General features: G+C 43.2%; 1 protein-coding gene across 1 annotated transcript in view; it reads right to left on the bottom strand.

Annotated features, from left to right (window-relative positions):
• fgf22 (fibroblast growth factor 22) overlaps nt 1–14,161 on the bottom strand; it is a 40,805-nt gene extending 26,644 nt beyond the window's left edge. Inside the window, exon 1 of the mRNA XM_061824048.1 lies at nt 13,792–14,161. Coding sequence (XP_061680032.1) covers nt 13,792–14,161 — 370 coding nt within the window. The remainder of the gene's footprint in view (nt 1–13,791) is intronic.
• Between the last annotated feature and the right edge of the window lie 8,870 nt (nt 14,162–23,031).

Here is a 23,031-nt window from a genome sequence, read left to right on the forward strand (position 1 = left end):
TGTCTGCTAACGAGCATGCCCCCCTCCAAAATGGGAAAAACACCCACTCACATCTGCACGCAGACATAAATGCGGATGAATGACGAGTTACAGTCTGGTTCAAATTAGTCATTCGGGAGAAGAAGCGTGCATCTTTTTTCAGTTTAGGGCGCACTTCATGTTCCTGCAATGGCACAAGTATAAACACAGGGGCATGCATTTTAAAAAGAAAGTTCATTTTTGTCAAATGTGATGATAATATAGCTTGACGTGCCGTCGTGAACATCATCTTTCCATTCAATATCTTCTTGATGAATCACTTCATCTCACACTCGGCAACCTACACTATGCACGTGTACGGCACGAGAGCTTTTCATCCAGCCTGTCACGCACGTTTAAAAACTAATGAAAGCACCTTGCAAATACTCCGAATATTGTGACTTATTCCATAGTTCTGGATTTAAAAAACATGTCTGAAGAGAAAAAAAATCCCATTAAATAAACTCAGTCGTAATGTCAGGCTTGTTTTCTGATGACATATTTGATTTTCTGACAGATTTTGGCCCGCCCACATTTAGGTAACAACCTGCATGATTGGCCACATCAGCCAAAAAGAAATTGAGCATATTTCCTTATCTTAGTATCTTTTGTTAGTTGCTTCACAAATCTGGACACTGTTGGACTTTCTCCACATTGTCTGTTATTTTTTTTACATAATATCAACCAATTTAAAGAGGTGAAAACATCTATAATTGCTATTGAGCAATAAAAATATCTGGCAAGTGTTATAAAACTTAGGAAGATGACACGACACTGAAATTTGCTTTTGTGAAGATAAAGCTTTTTTGTAAGGTCAGAATTCTTTTTTCCCCATTTTAAATTAGTGATTGAACATAAATGATCGTGTTCATAAATATTTTGTTTATGTAAGTGTGCAACAGTATATGTAAGGTATAACACCACCTTGAACAAAGCGGTGTTTGGTGGGAAGTTTTTTCATTTTTTGAGGGGTTTTCATTTTGGGGGTGTGAGGATTTTGTTCCATAGCAACAATATATTATACACTTTATAGTGTGGTTCATTCTTTTGTCCACACCAGCTATTCAGCGAATTTGGTCTGCAGACCAATCGACGCCCTCACACCTCACAAATATGACGGCCCATCAATTTTGGCGACGTAAAAGGACATTTTCCGGGGAATTAGTTACGTACCGATTACTCCAGAATGTATTGATATTTTCAGAAATGAAGGCCAGTTTCATTTTTCTGAGTACTAAATACACATAGAGAACATGAAATGAAGTCCATCTAGATGGCTGCATGGCGGATTTGATGCAAGTATACATATATTTAAAGAAATATGAGTGAGTGCTGGATGCGGATTTATTGAGCTGTATGTCTGCTAATTGGGAGTGCCTACAGTATGAACATTTTTCAAGCTCCGACCTTGAGGAGTTATTAAAGTTTTGAGCTTTGCTGGGATATCTTTGACGGGTGCATCTTCAACGCACCCCTGGAAATGGACAAAATGAACCTAAAATGGCTGTTTGTTTTTTTAAAGGCAGCCTTATCGTGTTATTTTGGTTGTAGTTTTTCACACTTTTTTCTATCTATCCTAAACTAATCAACATGGATACCAAATTTTGGATGTATAAGATTATCGTAATTTCCGGCCTATAAACCGCAACTTTTTTCACACGCGTTCAACCCTGCCGTTTATGCGGTGAAGCGGCTAATTTGTGCATTTTTTTTTCTAATGGCCGCAAGGGGGCACTCAAGCGGAAATGGTAAGAGTGAGACCGGTGGAATATATGTGCCGAGGAAGTGACTTTTACCAGTCCAGCCCTGTTAGCGCTGCGCTAGCGTGTTACTGCCGTCTCTCAGTGATTTTTATCGGTATGTTTTTTTTTTTTAACCGGCCCTGTTAGCACGGCATTAACGTTAGCCCAGCGGTGCTAGCGTTAAACTCTGTGTGTACCATCTTTCTTTGTAAATATCTCATGTTTCAATGTCGATTTCAATGTGGGCACTTGCGGCTTTTGCGCAGCTGCGGCGTATGTATGTACCAAATGGTATTTCCTTTACAAATGTACTGGGTGAGGCTTATAACCAGGTGCGCTCTGTAGGCTGGAAATTATGGTGATGGTTGGTTTGTTTACTCATTATTACCTCTTCCAAGCGCAAGAATCCAAAGATGAGATTTAGGTGTTTTATTTTGAAATTTAAGTGTTTTATTTTGAAATTTAAGACATTTAATTTGCGAGTTGAATTACCCCTTGTCAACAAATATCCACGAGTGGCACCACTCCAAATGTCTTACATGCGTTTGAGTCATTTATCTTTTATCCATCCAACCATTTTCTCAGCCACTAATCCTCACAAGGGTCACGGGAGTGCTGTAGCCTATCCCAGCTATCATCAGCCAGGAGGTGGGGTACACCGAGAACTGGTTGCCACCCAATTGGAGGGCACATCGAAACAAACAACCATTCACACCCACAATCACACCTACAGGCTTTTAATCTCTCTTTATTGCTGTTTGATGTCACTCTCCTCCCTCCCCTAGAATAAAAAATGGTATCTTGTTTTACATTTGATGGATAGTAATGTCCCAACAATTCAAAGGTTAAACCTTAGTGTCACACAATATCCTAAGCTGACCTTTAAAAGTGTATTTTCCCTTCAAAGGCAGTACACGCCCGGCTTTTGACCGTCTTGAGTATATGAAAGCAAATCTTGCCTGTTCTCACCCAACTTTGTGTCACCGCGGCTTACAAATCCACATCTTCCCTGCTGTGAGTAGCCCACTTATTTCCTGGCCGTAACCGACATACACACACTTTCCAGCATGTTTTAGAAACCACACAAATATGGCAGCGCAGCTGCTGGCTGGCGTGTAAAAACCACTAATCCTAAAACCACGCCAGTACATATTGCAGTTATCTGTATCTTAAATAGTGCTGGGTCATTTCGTGCTTGCTGTTTGTATTTGTGGCTAAAAGTGGCCTAAAAAAAGCGTGCATGATTTCACCAATTTCACGTCTATTGCACTTTATGCCCTGTAAAGTTGATATTTTTATGGCCTGATTGCCTGACAGCGAGACAATATTTTTCCTGCATGTCCTATCCTGCTCTATTTATGTTTATGTGTGCCAGCAAAGAGAGTGTTTAAAGTCTATTGGGACTTTATGGCACGTCTTCTGGCATCTGTGATAATAATAGGAAAGGAAAACTAAAGATCAACCTGTACAGCACGCGTCACAACGCCTTAGTGACTCTTATTACTTCCTGCGCGAACCAAATCAGACAAGAGACAGGAGACGGGGGTATGTCTGTCTTTAGGGCAACAGGTGCATTGCATTCCTCTCCAGTGCCAGGCTCACATATTTAAAGCTATTAAGTGGAGTAGTTAGTCATTTGTAGCTATACAGTATATCCAAAGGATGCCAAGTAAACAGGCTGCTTTCGTCCCGTGCCAGGGGTTCAAGGCTTTCAGACGCGTCTGGCTCACTTTAAGCAGGGAGGGTTTGTTGCATGCATCAAAATGAAAACATTTATGTGCTCAGTGGTGGAAAAAAAGACATTAGGGCATGCCTATAAATTCACGTCATTTAAATTTCAAGTTGAACAAGTAGAGATTAGGAGAAGCCTAAAATGAAATTAGATCAGCAATCGTTATTAAGAGGTAATGAAATTGGTAAAAAACAGATTACTTATTTTTAAGGATTATTACCTTATTGCATTGGAACTAATCAAGATATCATAATAGTGAGTGTGCGATATATTGGAAGAAAAGATGATGTGATTAATCCCCCCCCCAATACATTGCGGTTCTTTGTATTGTGAACTTTAAAGCAATCGCTTTTTTAAGGCTCTATACAGTGTACACACAGGTCTGAATTTGGAGTCTTCAGTGTAGTACCACATCGTGCTGTGGCACTGAGGTTGCTGGGAAAGAGTATTTAAGAGCAGGAAGAAGAGAAGAGCCAAAAAAATATAAAAGTATTTGTTGTTCCCACAGAGAGGAGAGAATGCATGCATAATGTTGTATGCTCTCTATTCATTGCTCTTTTGTGTGTGTTAAAGTAGCAATGATCTGAACGGTTTGTCATTCCATAATATCTCAGGCAATTGACAATATAGCCTGTAGAGATTTTTTTTTTTTTCAGATAAATGTATATGGTTAGGCTAATATTTTTTTGTGTAAATATGCAATACAATGTTTGATTTTGTTTTGTTTGACATGTCATTTTTCCTCGACTGTAAAGTTCAGCTGAGAGTGACAAATGAACATCTTAAAACAAGTACGCGTCGCCTCGTATTTGGAATATTCACCTTAAGGAAATATTTCTTAAAAATGGTTTTGGGTTTTTTTTCTACAAAGTACTGCTGATTTTCACCTTTTGCAAGAGGGTCTGGAACTTATCCCCCCAAAAATGAATGGGGGTTCACTGTACAATTAAAGAACCACTTTAGCTCACAATACAAGATTATCTTTTTCTTGCCAACTAATAATAATATCACAACAGCAATTGTACATCAATACTGTAAGAAACAAAAGAATGCCCTGAAACATCACAATAGCTATGTAATTAAAGAACTGCAGAGAAACTCGTGATCAAATTTCTCATTTTCTGCCAATGATGATGTACAATACAGGGAGTCCTCGGGCTAAGACGGCCTCGACCTAAGACGTTTCGACTTTACAACGCCCGTCCCCCGTACGCCATTTTGTCTAGCTAATGCTTGTCTGTGTTTTTGGCGCCGGGAGTATCTTCGCATTTTTCGCACTCCTTTTTAGACATTATCGCCCCAAAGAAGAAAGCTGTGTCTTTCAGGAATGCTTCTGCAGCCAAAAGAAAATCCATTACCACGGAAATTAAGCTCAAGATCATTAAAAGATTGGAGGAAGGAGAGACAGCGACAGCACCAAGGCTTCGATCAGTCGACCGTGGTGACAATTATTAGAGACAAAGCCCGTATTTTAGCGCATGTGAAAGGTTCCGTTCCTATGTCGTATACAATGGTAAACAAAACAAGGTTCTTTGATACTTGTCGAGATGGAGAAGATTGAGGACCATGTTCCTTTGCAATAGCCTCTAACAGCCTCTCCTATTCTTCTCCATCCACCTCTCAGCAGTAATGCCAAGTATATCATGTCGTTTATTTCAATGTATTTGTTTTTTGTACAAAGTATTTTGATGTAAACTCTGACTTTAATGGTGGAATCCGGCTTAAGTTCAAATTCGAGTTAAGTCGCTACTGTAGGAACTGATCTCAGTCGTAGACTGAGGACTCCCAGTAATGTGATTGTGAGAAGATTGGAAAAAAGGAAAAACTTATGGAAAGCAGCTTTGTGTAACTCATCATGCGATGTACAAAGGTTAGTTTGAGTTTACTGTGACACTAACTTTTGCTGCATTATGTGATTAATGCTGGCTATTTCCAAAGTGTCTTGTCCTCCTAAATCAATAAGGGAGGAACTTTTGGACTCCAATGGTTAGTTTAGTCATGGGGAATTCTTCTTCATGTCTGAAAGCACATTCAAAGTATCAAATGTCTTTTTTTTCTCTCCACGATTTATTCACTATAGCATTGATAAATTACCACACAGATTTTAAGCCTCTCTGAAGATGTTTTGTTTTAATCAATTGATTCAAACTCCAAGTCTCCCGTTTGGCGCGGCCCCGTGAAGTTGTGTCTCTTTTGTGTTGCCTTCACACCCACAGGATGTAACGATAAAAGAATTTGGTGCCGGAGCCAAAGTCAGACTCTATAAATCTGCTGATGAACCCAGTAAATCCCACAGAGAAGCCAGAGCCAGACTGCCAAAGGTTGTTAGCTACTAATTGCTACATTTCAAGGGTCCATTCACGATAGGGCGCCCCGGTGGCAGGAGCAGGGATGCTCGGCTAATTAAAGCGACACAGACACTGTTGTCCCGCAATGTTCCCAGGACAGCTTGTTCTTTTAAGCTACTCATATTGGGAACTGCTTGTAAAGGGTCAATAATCATCTGCCTCTTGTAGGCATAGATCACTGTCCACTCTGGGGATGGTGACAAGATTGATTTATGACATTTCCCCCCACCCCTCTGTTATGGACTATCAACATTCATTGGAGACATCTCAGAGAAAACCTTACATAATGCTTAATGAGCAACTGGAAACCCTCCAGCACTCCCAGAGCCTTTCATTTCCACCTCAATGCCGAATAGAGTACGCCCCTGCCCTTCTTCTTGCCTCATTACCATGCGTATTCTGCTGATTCGAAATACCAAAGCCCTTCCTTCGACCAGGTGCTTCCCTCCCGGTCCTGGCCTCCGTTAATCTGCTCACGCGTTCCTGTCAGAGCTCAGCCAAATGAGTCTCGACAAGGTTACGAGACAAATCAGTCGATACGTTTACGGTATTTTGAAACATGCGTGCATGCTAATGTTTCTATTCGTCCATCCTCTAGCCCTCTTGGGGGTCCCGGCGAGCTGGAGCATAACCCGACTGTCTGAGGTGGAAACCCAGACTGCTCAAGCAGCGGGGACATATAAAGATGGACAACCATCCCCAATTATAATCACTCAGCGACTAGGGTGCATGCTGCCTGGATGAAAGTCAGGTGAGTGAAACACCTCACCGTCAGATACTACACTTCTGTATTTGCAGTTCTAAAAAATTTTCAGGCCCAATCATTAAAGCATCCCTCTGTTATCTAGTCTCAATCTATAAAGGAGAAATAATATTAAATTTTAGTATAGTTATGACCGTCTCTAAAGAGGCCCCATAGCTCAGTGGTTAGAGCATTGGTTTGGTAAACCAGGGGTTGTGAATTTGTATCTCACTGGGGCCTCTACTCCCCAAGAGGGGTTACGTCAGGAAGGGCGTCTGGCGTATAAACTGTGCCAAACAAATATGAGCGTTCATCTGAGATGTCACGCTGTGGCAACCCCTAACGGGACAAGCCGAAAGCAACTTCCGATGACCCTCTCTAAATAGAGCAGCCGGTTTAGGGGAGCTGTGCTGTCTCATGCAGATGAGAAACTGTTCAGCCCAGCCCCCTCTACTGCAGTGGATCCAAAAGTACAGCAGTACAGCCGTGGAACGAGATGAGAGTTTTTGTTTTTTTTTTCGCTGAGTTGTGGGTGGACAGACTCAGTGTGATTCCAAAAACCCAAATATATGTAAGCAACCAATGAAAGTTTTCCATAATATTGTCTGTCTTTTGACTGACAGAATCATCACAGTGCCATTGGTCTACGTAATGTCCTCTATACGTTCGCTGTGTGATTGGCTGGTGATCACCGCGGGGTGTCAGTCAGCCTGGATAGATAGATTCTAGCACCTACTGTGACTGTAAGCCCGTTAAACTTCCAGACAGACAAACAGAAAATGCATGCATGGGCACTGAGAGAATCATCTCACCACCACACTTGTCCTAGCCAAAGTGGTTGGTGAGTGTCTAAAACAAGTTTGACTCATTTCCACAACACATTTCATCAGGGTGGAAGATTCCCGGGCCACTTCACTCCCCGCCACCCCCCCACCCCACCCCCCACTGTACTCACACTCTGGGTGCCATCCAACTCAAACGTGAACTCAGAAAACCCAAAAGATGCTGTGAGCTGACGGAAAAGTTAGCAAACATAACACACCCTGAATGGAAGAGTTCCTTGGACGTCAGATTAGAACTGAGCTGGTCCAGCAAGCTATAGCGAGCCTTAGTGCTTCGGGTCAATGAGTTTCCTGTAATAACCAACATTTTACTAAACAGAATATACACTTTGCTGTGTTGCGTGTGATACCGTTGTATAGCCCTACCGTTGCGCACTTAGAACTGCCTTTCCGATTTCTCTTCATTACATCTCGGGTTTACGAATTGTTAATTCAACTCGGTTGCTGGGCAGGGACTCGCAGCTGTCTAATTAACAGCCTGTGACCTGGGCCAGGATATGATGCGTACCTGCCTCTTGTAAACACTGGGTGTGTGTTTTCCCCTCTCAATCATAATGTATTTGAACATACGTATGTCAAAAGAAAAACACATCAAGGAGGTTGTTATTTTTAGCAACTTTAGCGATCACGTGACATTTTGTTTCTTTAGCTGGTGTGGTTGCTTTGGTTTGACGTCTGTTTCGATATATTTCCTGCTTGAGTTGACTTTGTAAGCCACTATACATGTACACAGTGGTTAATGTATTTGTTACAAGATATGGTCGGCATACAGAGCTTTCCTTGTTATACAATGACTTCTTTAGATTAACGTTGCATTTTAGTGCCTTTGCATAAACGGACAACACGGTGAATAAGCGGTTAGCACATCTGCCTCACTTTTCAGAGGTCGGGGGTTTAAATCTGGGCTCTGACCTTCCTATGTAGAGTTTGGATGTCCTCCTTGGGCTTGCATGGGGTTTCTCTGGGTTTTCCATTTCTCAGCGGTTCTTTTCCTCCCACATTCCAAAAACATGCATGCTAAAGGGGAAATCCACTGGTTTTCATAAACAATGTATCCAATAGGTCATGTAATATGTACTCTATTTTGACAATGTGATGTTAAATCCTTTCTCATTTAATAGTGTTTTGAGAAGATTTTTATCGAGAATCACGAATTTTGTTAAAGCTATTAAGTGCAGTAGTTAGTCAGTTGTTCTGTGATATGAAAACTGGACAAAATGCATGCAGGCAAGGGAAGGACATGCAAACTCCACACAGTCGAGGTCTGATTTAAACCTGGGTCCTCAAAACTGTGAAGCAGTAGTTGTAACCACTGCCTTCCCAGTTAGTTAAAGGAAAATTCCGGTGGTTTAGAGTCACAATGTATCCTATAGGTCTCGTAAGATGTACGCTATCTTGATAATGTGATGTTAAATCCTCTCTCATTTAATAGTGTTTTGAGAAGATTTTTATCGACAATTCCGAATTTTCAGGGGTACTGCCATTTTCACGAGTCACATGACCTACCTGTGCGGGGATGTGACGTGTACCGTGCCGCAACAAAGGCTCAATTACATGGGACACCATTTATGCCCAGCGCTGATTTCTCGGATTTATCCTTATCTGATGAAGAAATAGCAGTATCGGTTGATCGGAAAGACGGAGGAATACTTCCATACACAGCCGTGAGCGGCACACCCATGAGCGGCTCCGCCACTTGGTTGATCAGAAAGCTGGAGGAATACTCACGGAGGAATACTTCCATACATAGTCCTGAGCACCGCTGTGTATGGACGTATTCCTCTGTCTTCCCGATCAACCGAGTGGCCGAGCCATGAGCTCGCTCCCCGAGCCCTGGAGCTCGCTCGGCGAGGAGCGAGCTCACGGCTCCCCTGAGCCCCATGAACTGTGCCACTCACGGCTGTGTATAGAAGTATTCCTCCGTCTTCCCGATCAACCGATACTGCTATTTGTTCATCAGATGAGGATAAATCCGAGAAATCAGCGCTGGGCATAAATGGTGTCCCATGTAATCGAGCCTTTGTTGCGGCACGGTACACGTCACATCCCCGCACATAGGTCATGTGACTCGTGAAAATGGCAGTACCCCTGAAAATTCGTAATTGTCGATCATAATCTTCTCAAAACGCTATTAAATGTGAGAGGATTTAACATCACATTGTCAAAATAGAGTACATATTACATGACCTATTGGATACATTGTTAAAGCAGACCAGTGGATTTCCCCTTTAAGTTAATTGAGGACCAAATTTTCCCGAGGTGTTAATATTTCTCAATATGTGCCCTTTGATTGGCTGCTGACTAGTCTTATAGGTATATTGTACCTCACCGTCCGCCCAAAGTTGGTTAGGAAAGATTTCTTTTCATGCGCGATTCTAGTGAGGACGATCGGTATAAATAATTGTGAATTTCAGCAGTATTGCTAACATCAAGGCTAACGCTAATACAAAACAATCAGTGTCTTGGATGGTCCAGCAGTATTAAGATTGTTCCAATTGGTCTGCATGGCAATGGCAAACAGCGGATCATCTTTTTTAAGCATTTTATTAAAGGTATGATTATTAATAAATACCAAATAGTTTGTCTCACAGCTGAGAAAATGGTTGTTAATAACCATTAGGACGTCGAAACCCGAAGCCTTTGTGTTTGTGTGGGTTCGAGTGTATGTTTGTGTACGTTTGCACGCGTGTGCACAGGCAAAGCAGGAACGTCTTTCTTCGGGCACTGTGAACATGTAAGCGATACGCTGATAGACTGCCTCGGTTCTAACAAGGGTTTCCGAAAAAAAAGCACATCAATCTCAAGGTGAAGGCTCGTTCATCATAACCTGCAACAGGAGACACCCGCTGTTCTTTTTGTTTTTGGCTTGTTTTCGATCTCTTCTGCCCGACTCATCGCACTCCCTCATCAAACGGCACTTTTCCTCCCAGCGGCCTCTTCCCTCAGCTGTTCCATGCCACTGTTCCGCTGGGATTGATACAATATTTTCCAACCCTCAATTAGCACAGTGCTTGTTGACTAATTCGAACTGTTTTTGCACCTGAGAGGGCGCTGGAAAAACTGAGCGGGGTGGAGGCGAGGGCAACGAGACCCACGCTGGTGCGAGGCCAGGGATGAGTCGGCTTCTAAAGCAGCTGCTGTGGAAGCAAAGGATCGGTCTTTGTCATGGGTACGTCTGGTATCCGATTCACTGCTGCCGTCATTAAATATGTACGACCTCCCGCTCCAATCTTCCGCCGTGTCACCGTATCAGTATTAAGAAATTGTGTCGGTCAGGAGGCTTTAAATCTGATTGAAATTTTGAAAATAGCTTAATGTCTTGTTATTAGATGTAACCGCGTGTTGAAATGAAGTGTTTGGCAAGACCCCCGGGGTTCTCCGAGAGAAGGGGTCTTTATAGCAAAGGAAATGAGAGGATGACGGCTAAAGTGCATGAGGACATGATGTGAAGCATATTGAAAAAAAAAAAATGACATGAGCGAGGCTAAAACACTGTGGTTAGGGTTAAAACTGAGGGTTTGGGTAAGTAAGGGCACAGGTGTCAAATTCAAGGCCCATGGGCCAGATCTGGGCCGCTACATCATTTTATATGGCCTTTGAAAGCTAATTATTGATGTCAACCTCCATGATTGTCACTCAAGTATTTACCCAAATTTTAAATTTTCATCTTTAATTAATAATAAGGATGAAATATAATAAACCTTTTTTGGAAGGAAAGGGGCACAACCCTTTTTTACAGTAAATAAATTGAACCATAGCTGAGCAAACTATTATCCTTGACCACTGATTTCAAATCTCCAAAGATCCATCAATTTGTTCTGGATATGTAATAATTTGATGCAATTAAACATTTATATGGTTTCACGGTCATCACGGCCCACGACATGAATGAGCCCAGGAACACTTATTTGCGGCTTGCAGACAAATGTCAAAAAAAATTTGACTGACTTAGTTTGACGAGCTGTCATGTGACAAGACAAAAGTTGCCACAACAACTTGAGGACTCATCTTGATTTTATAGTTGTATTTTATTTTTTAAATCTCTACACAGAATATTTTTATACTTACAAAGTATTGATTATTGCCAACGTTATTCTGTATAATATTTGTTGTGACTGCATTGGGGGCAGGGGAGGCAACTTGAGTATGTCGGAGAGATTGCACTCTTTTTCTTTCAAATATGTATTCTTATATTTAACACAAAGTAGTCATTTTAAAAAAATCTACTCCATGTATGAACTTGCCAATTATTTAATGGGTCAATGGGGCAAAAAATAATTCTGCTTCATGTGTCACAAATTTTTGACATAACAGACGTGACAAATGGGTAAGAACAGATCTGTTTGTGCATTTGTTACATAGATACAAATGCACATTGGTTGTAAAAATTGTAAATTAATGATTCTTTCCATTTCAAATTAGAGTGGAAATACCCAAACCAGATGGCACGGTCGGTCAGCTGTAAACCGTTGGCCTCACAGTTCTGATGACCCGGGTTCAATCCCGCACCCGCCTGTGTTGAGTTTGCATGTTCTCCCTGTGGGTGCGTGGGTTTTCTCCGGGCACTCCGGTTTCCTCCCCCATCCCGAAAACATGCAACATTAATTGGACACTCTAAATTGCCCCGAGGTGTGATTGTGAGTGCGGCTGTTTGTTTCTATGTCCCCTGCTGGCAACCAGTTCAAGGTGTACCCCGCCTCCTGCCCGTTTACAGCTGGGATAGGCTCCAGCATTCTCCGCTCCCCTTGTGAGGATAAGCGGCAAAGAAAGTGGATGGATGGATACCAAAAACATCATGCATTGAATGCATCCATTATAACTGCAGTAGATGAGCAAACAAACAATGGAAGAGGGCCCTCGGGTAAATTCTTACCATGTTATAGTACCTGGAAATAATACATTGATGAGTGAGTGCGCACGACTTTGAATGCAAAAGACACAATTTCCCATTTTAGCAGCATCAATATAAGTCACGTCAACCTGACTTTCAAACACGTTTCTGTAGCCGTGACTCTTGCAGGTGCCTCTTTTGGACAGGTGAGCAAATGTCACTCACAGCTTGGAACAGTGGCAAAAAGCCTGCGAGGGACTTTAACACAACAGCTGCTCCTTCCCCCTCCGCCTCGGTAGCCGTGTGGAAAAACTCTGACTCACTCAGTCGTGTTAAAAAAGAGCCATTAACAAATACATAAATATTACAGTCCGAGGCATTGCAGCGGGGCCCCGCCTGTCAGTCAGGGAGTGACGGACACGCAGGCGAGGTCAGCTCGTGAGTCAGCTCCTTTGACCTGGTCAAATGTCTGAAAGACATCCATTGACGGACACAATGAGGTGCGGCCGCCTGCGCTTCTCAGGTGTCCTCCAAACCGCAAACTCTGTGTGCGCACAACAACCTGTCTGGCTCAAGCTGTACCTCATACATACCATTTTTTCATGTACAGTACTATGTAAAAAAAAGTTTTTAAACGTTTTTCACACTAGGACAAATACTGCTAGTTAGCAACAATTCAACTTTCGTGCCATTTCCTTTTTAAGGCATATTGCCCTGCTAAAAAAAATTTCCATTGAACATTTCTAAAGAACTCTAGAACTTTAGGACCAAAGTTCTATAAAATTTCTATAGACATTTTAATAGAAATTCTTTTGTTCTGTAGAAATTCTATAGAAAATCACAGCCAAAGTTCTATAGAACAAGTTGTTCTGTACAAATTCTATAGAATTCTATAGAAATTTTTGAGCAGGATCGGCATTTTATTTTCACATATTTAATTAAACTGACCATAGTTAGCACAGTTAGTTAGTTAGTTAGTTAGTTAGGTTAGTTAGCACAGGCTTACTGCAATGGCAAATGCAGGCAGGCCCAGAAGGCCTTTGAACGAAAACTATGAAACAATTCCACAGTCTCCAGTTTGAAGCATCAGGATGCACGCAAATCCACATTCAGACCTATCTCCTCAGCATCCTCATCAAAAACCTGATCCCCGTGTCACATAGATAGGCCTTATAGTGCGCTTCTGCGTGTACCTGCTACTTGGGATGCATTTTCGTCATAGTTTTGAGAGGTTAATGCCCGGGGACCCTTTTTGTTTTTCCCGTGCCAACTGATGCTCAACGTCTGTCCTCGAAGAACAAAAAAAAAAAAAAAAAATGTCGTACCGGTTGTCCCATGAGGAGCCTAAATCCACACCGGAGTGTGCCTCTCTTAACCTAGCAACCTGCATCTCCTGCTCTAAACACAACACAAGAAGCTGAGCAGTGATATAGGTGCAGGATATCCCTAGGAACGGCAATAAAAGAGAGCAAATGTGAAAGTCCGAACCATAAAAATAAAACGTCACAAGGCATCAACGCTGCGTTGGCAACTTACTGTCAGCGTAGTTTTTCCGCCGCGTGCCGTCCACCCTGCCCGTTTTGTCAATGCACAGGAAGAACTTGTTGGCCGAGTAAAGCCGGCGCAGCCGCACGTCGCCCTCCAGGTGATTGTAACTTCTCGTGTGCCTCTCCAGTGTCCACGAGCAGTTTGTGCCACCCGCCAGAATCTGCAGGGACTCGTGCCCCAGCCCGGGGGGGCACGCCCCGGACGTGGCACCGGCGGCGGCCAGCAGCAGGGACAGGCACGCCAGGCAGAAGGAGGCCACGCCGGGCGGCGGGCCGGCCCGTCGCCTGGCGGAGGCCGCGGCGTCTGGAGCGGGTTCAGGAGGATGGAGGTGAGCGACGGAAGGCGTCCATCTGGACATGGTGGGTCACGCTCCCAGGGTGCACCTTAATGCGCGAGCTGTAGGCATGCTGATGGGTGGGAGACGTCCCAGTGAGAGAGTCCTGAGGAGAGAGGGCAGCCACTCACAGCAGGACCCCCCGGTTGTTGATCTTTGATTCGGGGCCACAAAAGAGCTTCCTATCGCAACGAGCTCGTCAAAGTTCCTCCAGAGGTCATCTTCTTCTTGTCTGGCTCTCTTCGCTGCTTTCACATATCTTCATTTGACGAAAGGTCCGCTCTCCTCCTCGCCGTGAAGCCCGCCTTCCCGTCCCGAAGATAAAAGTCCCGAAGGGTGATGCTTGTGTGTTTGTTTGTTTGCTCGTGTGCGCCCGTGCACCTTGCAATTGTCTGTGGAGGAACAAGGTGCCTGTCTTGAGCTGCTGACCCGTGGCAGGGAGGGAGTCGAATGTGGGTTGATGACTGACTGACTGACTGTGTGTGAGTCCGTGCGCGCGCGCGTTAGTGTGTGTTACCAAGAGAGGGAGGGAGCGAGAGCCGATGTGCGTCTGCATGTGTCAGAGAGCGGCAGCCGGCGAGTGTGTCAGCTCGCTCGTGCAGGGCGGCGAAGCAGTGCGCCGACGGGCCTGACGCTCTGCTGCGTGCGGCTGAGCCAGGCAGCACTCTGCTCAGTGGGAGCAGCCGTTGACTTGCCATGCATTTTATCCTGGGCAGGGCTAGCAGCATCCAAGGAGGGGCAGGGGGGGGGGTTATTGAAAGGAGAGGGCTGAGGGGGCGGAGCCGCCAAACTCATTCATAAGCATTTTAAAACAAGGAACTCTTATATGCGAATTTGACATGATTTTCAACGTTTTAAACTGTACGGTTTGTATTGCTTAAAATGTTTGACAGATCATTTATTTAGCAGGACGAGGACATTAGTTTTGAAAACTTAATAACAGAATAAAATAACCCAAAGAAAAATACTGGGGTTTTTTTTCCATTTTTGTCAGACAAATGGAAAATGTAGTCTTCAATGAACCAAATGTGCATGTTTTTGGATTGTGAAAGGTAGCTGGAGGAGAAACCTCACGGAACCTACCACCTGGACTCTCTATCTTTAAAAACCAAAGACCAAGTCCGAAACCTTGGTGTTCTGATTGATTCCGACCTGACTTTCAACAATCATATCAGATTAATCAAAAAACTGCCTTCGACCATCTGAAGAACATATCTAGGGAGAACTTTTGTATGTGTCAAGCAGACCAGGAAAAGCTCACCCATGCTTTTATCTCAAGTAGACTTGACTACTGTAATGGTCTTCTGACTGGGCTCCCAAAATCAAATCAATCCCAAAAACTGCCTTCTACCATCTGAAGAACATATCTAGAGTGAAGTCTTGTATGTGTCAAGCAGACCAGGAAAAGCTCATCCATGTTTTTTTCTCAAGTAGACTTGACTACTGTAATGGTCTTCTGACTGGACTCCCAGAAAAAAGAGTATTAAACAGCTGCAGTTCATTCAGAATGCTGCAACTTGCATTCTGACCAAAACAAAGCGGTCACACAATGTAACTCCAATCCTAAAGTCCTTGCACTGGCTTCCAGTCAGCTTTAGAATAAATTTTAAAGTTCTTCTACTGGTCTATAAATCACGAAATGATTTAGGTGCTGAATGCATGAAAGAAATGGTTACGGAATACAAACACAGTAGAGCTCTGAGATGGACTGACTCAGATCAAATAGTGGAGTGCAGAGTCCAAAGCAAACACGGTGAAGCAGCGTTTAGCAATTATGCTGCACACAAATGGAATAAGTTGCCAACAGAGGTGAGGTCAGCCCAAAGTGTGAATGTTTTTAAGTCCAGGTTGAAGAACTCTTTTTGTTTCCTTATACTTTTTAGAATATGTCCACTTTTCGATCACATTTCTTGCACTGTATGCGGTTTTACCTGTCATTTTTGTTGTTTTTATCCCATTTTAAATGTTTTTCTCTTTATTTTCAAATGCCTTTGATCATTTAAAGCACATTGAGTTACTTTGTGTATGAAATCCCCTATACAAATAAATTTGCTTTGCTTTGCAATCACGAAAAAGACACGCAACCTCTGTCCACAAAGGCCCGAGTGAGATTAAAACGCATAACAAGCTAACCACATGGCCCATCGTGCCACCCTGCTGTACATGTAGATGTACTGGTTGTTTACTTTCCTTTGGGTTTTTTTGGGTGCATGGCTGCACACACCTGGTATTACTTATACCCCCCCCCCTCCTTCCATCCCAAATGCCATCACCTCCACAGTCTCCCCACAATGTGAAGGGTGAACTGCTTTGTAGCACGTTCAAGTCAGGGTCCGTTACCATCCACAGAGACGCTTTGGAGATGAATCTCGAGTGACACCTCACAGATCTTTTTTTTTCCCAATTAAATCTTTGATTCATGGCCGCCACTTTCCGATCATCAAGAGGTTACGAACACAGAGTAGGTTGGCCAGTGTTGGCGAGTGAGTCCAGACGATAGCTTTAGAGATATTCCTATCTCCCGTGTTAATATTTCAGCAAAACACTCCCTCTCGATGTTAATTTGGTCAAAGGGAGGAGAAATGTCAAACACCTTGTGACTTCACACCCTGCTTTATTTTAATGAAGCTACGTCAATGATACGTTATCACGAAGCAAGGCAAGTATCCACTGATTGCAGCGTTATTACCGCCATATTTTAATTGATTTTTGATTTATTTGTCTGCAGGAGTATGCAAAACTACTAAAATGACTTTAACAAACTTTGTGGAGGGCCTGTGCGGTGTTTGCATGTTCTCCCCGTGCCTCCCACATCCCCAAAACATGCATGGTCGGCTAATTGAAGACTTTAAACTGCCCAGTAGGTAGGAATTTGAGTGCGAATGGTTGTTTATTTATAAATGCCCTGCGATTTCCTGGCAACCAGTTCAGGGTGTACCCCGCCTACTGTCCAAAGATAGCTGGGATAGGCTCATGTAAGGAAAAGCGGCTCAGAAAAGGGATGGATAGTTAATAATAAAAGTTAGTGAATAATTAATAACAATACCAATTTGAATGTCGATTGATTCCAACATATACAATGAATATAAATGCATACAATTTTGTTCAGCGCGTGTTGGTGCTAAGCGCCATATTGTGTACAATATAGAGTAATTAGATTGAACCAAAAAAAGCTATTTGAGTGAAGATAAAATATTGTTGATTTCACATCAATCTGGCAAAAATCCGACCCCGAGATGAATTAAATTCCTTTCCCATTATGTCTTAATTCAAAATCAGGTCGAATGGGAACTCACAAGTGTCCACTGTACTGTAATTTCCGACCTACAAGCCGCGACTTTTTTCACACGCTTTCAACCCTGCTGTTTATGCGGTGATGCGGCTAATTTGTGCATTTTTTTCTAACGGCCGCAAGGGGGTATTCGAGCGGAAAAGGCAAGAAAGAGACCGGTGGAATATATGTGCCGAGGAAGTGACTTTTACCGGCCCGGTTAGTGCTGCACTAGCGTTAGCGCTGTGCTACCGTTTTGCTGCTGTGTTCCTGGTGTGTCTCAGTGATATTTACCGGTAAGTTTTATTTTCACCGGCCCTGTTACCATTAGCGTTAGCACTAGCATTAGCCTTGAACTCTTTCTGTGTACCGTCTTTCTTTGTAAATGTCTTGTGTTTCAATGTGGGCACTTGTGGCTTTTACACAGCTGCGGTGTATTTATGTACCAAATGATATTTCCTTTCCAAATGTACTGGGTGAGGCTTATAACCAGGTGCACTCTGTTGGCCGGGAATTACGGTATATCCTTTTTTGTTGGGGGTGAGGATCTGAAAACTTCCCCCAGTTTGATGGGTCATCAATAAGGGTCCAGGGAACATAATCCAGAACTGCTTTGTGGATTAACTCGCAATAATGTACACTAATAACATTGTCATTATTGTGATATTTTAAAGATACCAATAACGTCATGATGCAGCAGTTATGTGATGACTGCTGGGTTTTTTTTTTTTTTTGGGAGGGGTCATCATAGTGAAAGTGAGTGTGAGAATAATGAAACGATGGCAGTCACGCCTAAAAATGATTCCATGCCATTTGGATGGCTGCTTGTAACACTGTTTTACACTACTGTCACACATCTTGAAGTGGCATCAACATGGAGGGGGAGGAAAAAGGCAATTGAAATTGCTGGTGAAGCTTGGCAAGCGCTCAACGTGAGTGCATCAAATAGAGACTTGAAGAAGTTGTGGTATGTAGTTGTCAAACGGCGCAAACACTTCAAGAGTGGCCTGCGAGGCGATGGAGAATGACTCCGATTCAGGATTGCCTTCCACCATAAAGATGCCTTAAAACTGATAGAGTTGAAGCAGGAGCTGAACCTGAACAAGAAATCAGTCCCGACCATCTCGCTTCTGAAGCTTTTGCCACTTGATTGGAGCGGGGAAGCCTTCTGTCTCATACAGAAAAATTAATGACATTCTATAATAGACTTATTTTTGTTGTTGTTGTTTTATAAAAAAAAAGCACTGCCAAGTGTTTGATAGAAACACAACACAAAAATCCACTTGTTGCTCGTCCCTTAATGGAAACGTGGCTTTAATCGCCTCAATGTCTCTAGACTTTAGTTTGTCAAGTGAGGCGAAAACAAGCAATTAACCTCTTCGTGGGGATGCAGAGTTGAAAGAGGCTCACGTGAGGTTTCATGGTTAGTGGTGCTAATTAGCTCCTCTTAAAGCCTACCTTTGAGTGGTACCCCGAGGCCAAACTCCACCAGTGCTGGAAGTGGGTCGCAAGACTGTACTTCTCGTTGACAGTCACGTCACACTCCTTTTGCATGTTAACTAACCCCAGCCCCCGACCCAATCTTCAAGAACAACGCACACCCCCCTCATATGTGTTGTCTACTTTGCCTCCATTTAAGACATCATAAAAATAAAAACAAGAAAATGGCGGGTCTACCAGAAAAAAACCCTTGAGGTGACTAACCTACAACCTGTGTGTCATGTGCGACAGCATTTAACCCGACCTGTCATTCAGTGGACCTTTCCGATGGTGTCCTTAAGATCCGCACCCTTTGCCATATCCCACAAAGCTTCCAAAATGGCGATTGAACGGATCATGTTTGAAGTCGATTCTCTATCACGTATTCCAGATAATACTGGGGTGTTTTTGCCAAAATGCGTCAGGCTTGTCCAAGAGAGTTCTACATAGAGGTCTCAGCTATGTCACGCAAGGATATGTACACGGAATTAAGATTTTGGACTGAGCAGGATGCAGTGTCAGAGTTAAGAGCGAAATGTTGGCAATCAATGCAAAAAAGTTCGATGCCTCACAAACTTCATATTGAAATCCAACAGGATCAAATAGTGGAATCGTACTGCGCATGTAAAGCAGGGTGAGTACTTTTTAATTGGAAATATCATTGTAGTCTTGATAAGTGAGTGGGTCTATTCATTTGACTTGGCTCGTATTCAAACCCAGTGCTCTGCCTTAAAAGTCTGATGTGATAGAAATAGACAAATAGACATTTCTCTTGCATAACACCGCACATTTACGTATCCCTAACCCGACTCTTCGGCATCGAACATTACACACTTCATTCAGCAGGTCAGTGATACACTAACACAGTGAAAGTTGTTCTCCTGCACTGATTATAATTCAATCAAACTCAGAGAAAATACTTCTCCCTGACTTACCTTCGAACATACAGCCTAGTGTTTGTTGAAATTGTCACATTTAGTTGTACTTTACGCTCTTCCGGAAGCCTTAATCCATCGTAGACACTTCGTCAGCAGTGTTTTAGGCTTTGGAAAATGAATCGACCGGCCCCTTGTAACCTAGCCGGATATCTTTCATCAGAATTGCACGTTCCCCAAGCCCATCTGAGGAGCATTTTCTTCGTACTATTAACTTTTCCAAGCTCACGCTACTGACAAGCAGTATTGATTATGGGACAATATGGCAACAGGGGCGTGTCAAGCCAGGGGTTAAGACAATGCGGCTATCTGATTGGCTATTATTGTACGAGTGATTGACAGGTCGGAAAGGTCTGTTATGAAAACAGTTAGTGAAAATATATGATGAAGTTACAATAGCTCCTAATGAGCTGTCTCGAAAATCTCGTCCTCACAAAGACAATGGTGCTTACTTTAATTTATGTAGCTAAACGGGATACATATACGCATATATTGAGCCCAGTTGTCGGTCATAAGATCTCAAAGTCCATTAGCCTCCTTTTGTTTCTTGCTTTGGGTTAGTCGAGAGACACACAGTCATTAAGCCCAAATCAATGGCAAAAAGGTGAAATGTGATCACGTCTGCATTGGAAACCACAGCTCGCTCGTACTCTCGCTACTAAGGTGCTGAGACGCATGTGCATCAAAGTCTGACGATAAAAGGTTGAAGATCCTTTACTTCATTTACCACTTTATTTGGTTTGTACACTTAGTTGCAATGAAAATATGTCTCAATGAGAAGACATTGCTATCATATGTCAATGAGGTCAAAAACATTATCAGAATCTCGGAAGTGTCAGCATTTACCTGGGCACACATTTCATTTATTCTTTGTTGTCGTTTTTTTTTCTGACTCTTAACTGAGATTTACTTCCAAAGAAAGAGCAATATCAACAAGACGGTTAAGATAAGAAGGTGCTGTGGTAAAAATAAAATACACAGGAAGTGACACGCAGTAAGCAGACTGATATTCAAAGCAGTAAATATAGTAGTACTATTCTCCTGGGAATTTTTGGCAAGATTTCCCTTCCGTTAAACTGAAGAAAGTATTACTGCAGGGGTGCTCAATGCGTCGACCGGTCGATCGCGATGCAGTGTTGGTTGATCGCGGGACGGCATGTGCAATTGTGCACCGCTGATGCAGTCTCTCCGCAGCTATTCTGCATTGCATGCAAAAAAATAAATAATCCAATGCAAATTGAAAGTATAACATACAGCTATTCAGTTTGTGTAATTTTTCAATGTGATTCAATGAGTAAAGGATGACTGGTTGTTATCCAATGGCACAATTCACATACGTACTGTAAAAAAAAGTGGTTAAACTGGACAAGATTTTCTCTTTTCCGAGTGGGAAAGGTCTGGTCTGAAGCCAAAGTAGAAAGTGCAGTATGAGATGGTGTATAATTTTAAAATTCCACCTTGGCACAGCCTGATCCAGGATGAAAGCACAGACATTAACCTTAAAATGGTTTGGGAGCATCAAAACCATCCCGCCGGTAGCTCGCGAGAGGCTGGCTGCTTGAAAAGTAGATCTTGGGGTAAAAAACTCTGGGCAGTCAGTAGTAAGCATGTCTTTTGTACGGTGATATTTGGAGTGTTGGTAATCTGCAGGTTTATATTTATTACTTAACTGAACTGTTTTTTTTTTTTTTTTTCAAGAGCATCCAACAATGTTTGAGGTTTTCCTGTACTTAATACAATATTTTAACGTAGTTGATGAAACCATGTGTGCATTTTTCCAAGTATTGCACCAAGATGACTCGGGTCGATACACAGACTTAAAACTTCCGATGTAACTGCACACCAAAAGCAGATGGCGAACGTGTGACTGTGGACGTCTTAGAATCTCAGTAAGATCTCGTTTAAAATTCAGACAAAAACCCAACAAGGTGTACAAAGTTTACTTATGTCTTGTTGTCAGTTTCCACCTCTGCCAGCAATAAACAAAAATCTCATTTTGTACCACGTACAACTTTTATTCAGGTTTGTCGAATCCCGAGCGCCACCCGCTTGCCCGAGTAGGATGCTCTCAAGTAGAGGAACCTAATCTTTTCCCAGCAGGGATCCAAGCGCCTCTGTAAGTGTATGAATGGAGATAATATCACTATAATGAGGCCTGTTTTACGGCGTCAATGTCCTTAAAAAGGACTGAAATCCGACCCCCCGCCTGGTTCTGACAATCCCTCAGTAGCAGCGGGCTTTTATTAATTGTTTTGTCTGCCTGCTAAATCGCTCGCTTTGCTGGCGTGTTTGCATTTTAGCTGCTTACCGTTGACCTAGCATGTTGCAGGGTTCTGCTGTGCTCGGGTGGAGTTGTGCCGCTTAGTCCTCTAGCAGAACCGAACAGCCGACACTGTGCAATTAATTGACCAGTGAACAACGGAATTATGATGTAGTGCTTAATACGTATTTCCGTTGTTCGACAGTAGTGTCCATCTTCAAGTGAAGACTCTTCCCACACATTTGTGTTAAAAGCAATTGTTGCTGTCTGTGTTTCATCCATCCATCCATCCATTCTCTACCGCTTCTCCAGGTCAGGTCGCGGGGGAAGTAGCTTCAGCAGGGATATCCAGACTTCCCTTTCCCCAGTCACTTCTTTCAGCTCTTCGGGAGGGATCCCGAGGCATTCCAGAGGACAGCTGAGAGACATAGTCTCTCCAGCATGTCCTGGGTTGTCCCCGGGGTCTTCCGGTGGGACGTGCTCGGAACACCTCACCAGCCAGGTGCCCGGGAGGCATCCAGATCAGATGCCCCAGCCAGCTCATCTGCCTCCTCTCAATGCAGAGAGGCAGCGGCTCGACACTGAGCCCCTCCCGGGGAACTGAGCTTCTGACCCCATCTCTAAGGGAGAGCCCGGACGCCCTGCAGAGGAAATTCATTTCGGCCAGCCACTTGTATCCCAGATCTTGTTCTTTTGGTCACGACCCACAGCTCGTGCCCATAGGTGAGGGTAAAAACATAGATCGACCGGTAAATTGAGAACTTTGCCTCTCGACTTAGCTCCCTCTTTACCACAACGAACCCATACGGAGTCCGCATCACTGCAGACGCTGCACCAATCCGCATGTCGATCTCCTGCTCCATTCTTCCCCTCACTCGTGAACAAGACCCCAACATACTGGAATTCCTCCACTTGCGGCAGGATCCCATCCCCGACCCGGAGAGGGCAC

This window comes from Syngnathoides biaculeatus, chromosome 7 (assembly GCF_019802595.1).
Source record: "Syngnathoides biaculeatus isolate LvHL_M chromosome 7, ASM1980259v1, whole genome shotgun sequence".
NCBI lineage: Eukaryota > Metazoa > Chordata > Actinopteri > Syngnathiformes > Syngnathidae > Syngnathoides > Syngnathoides biaculeatus.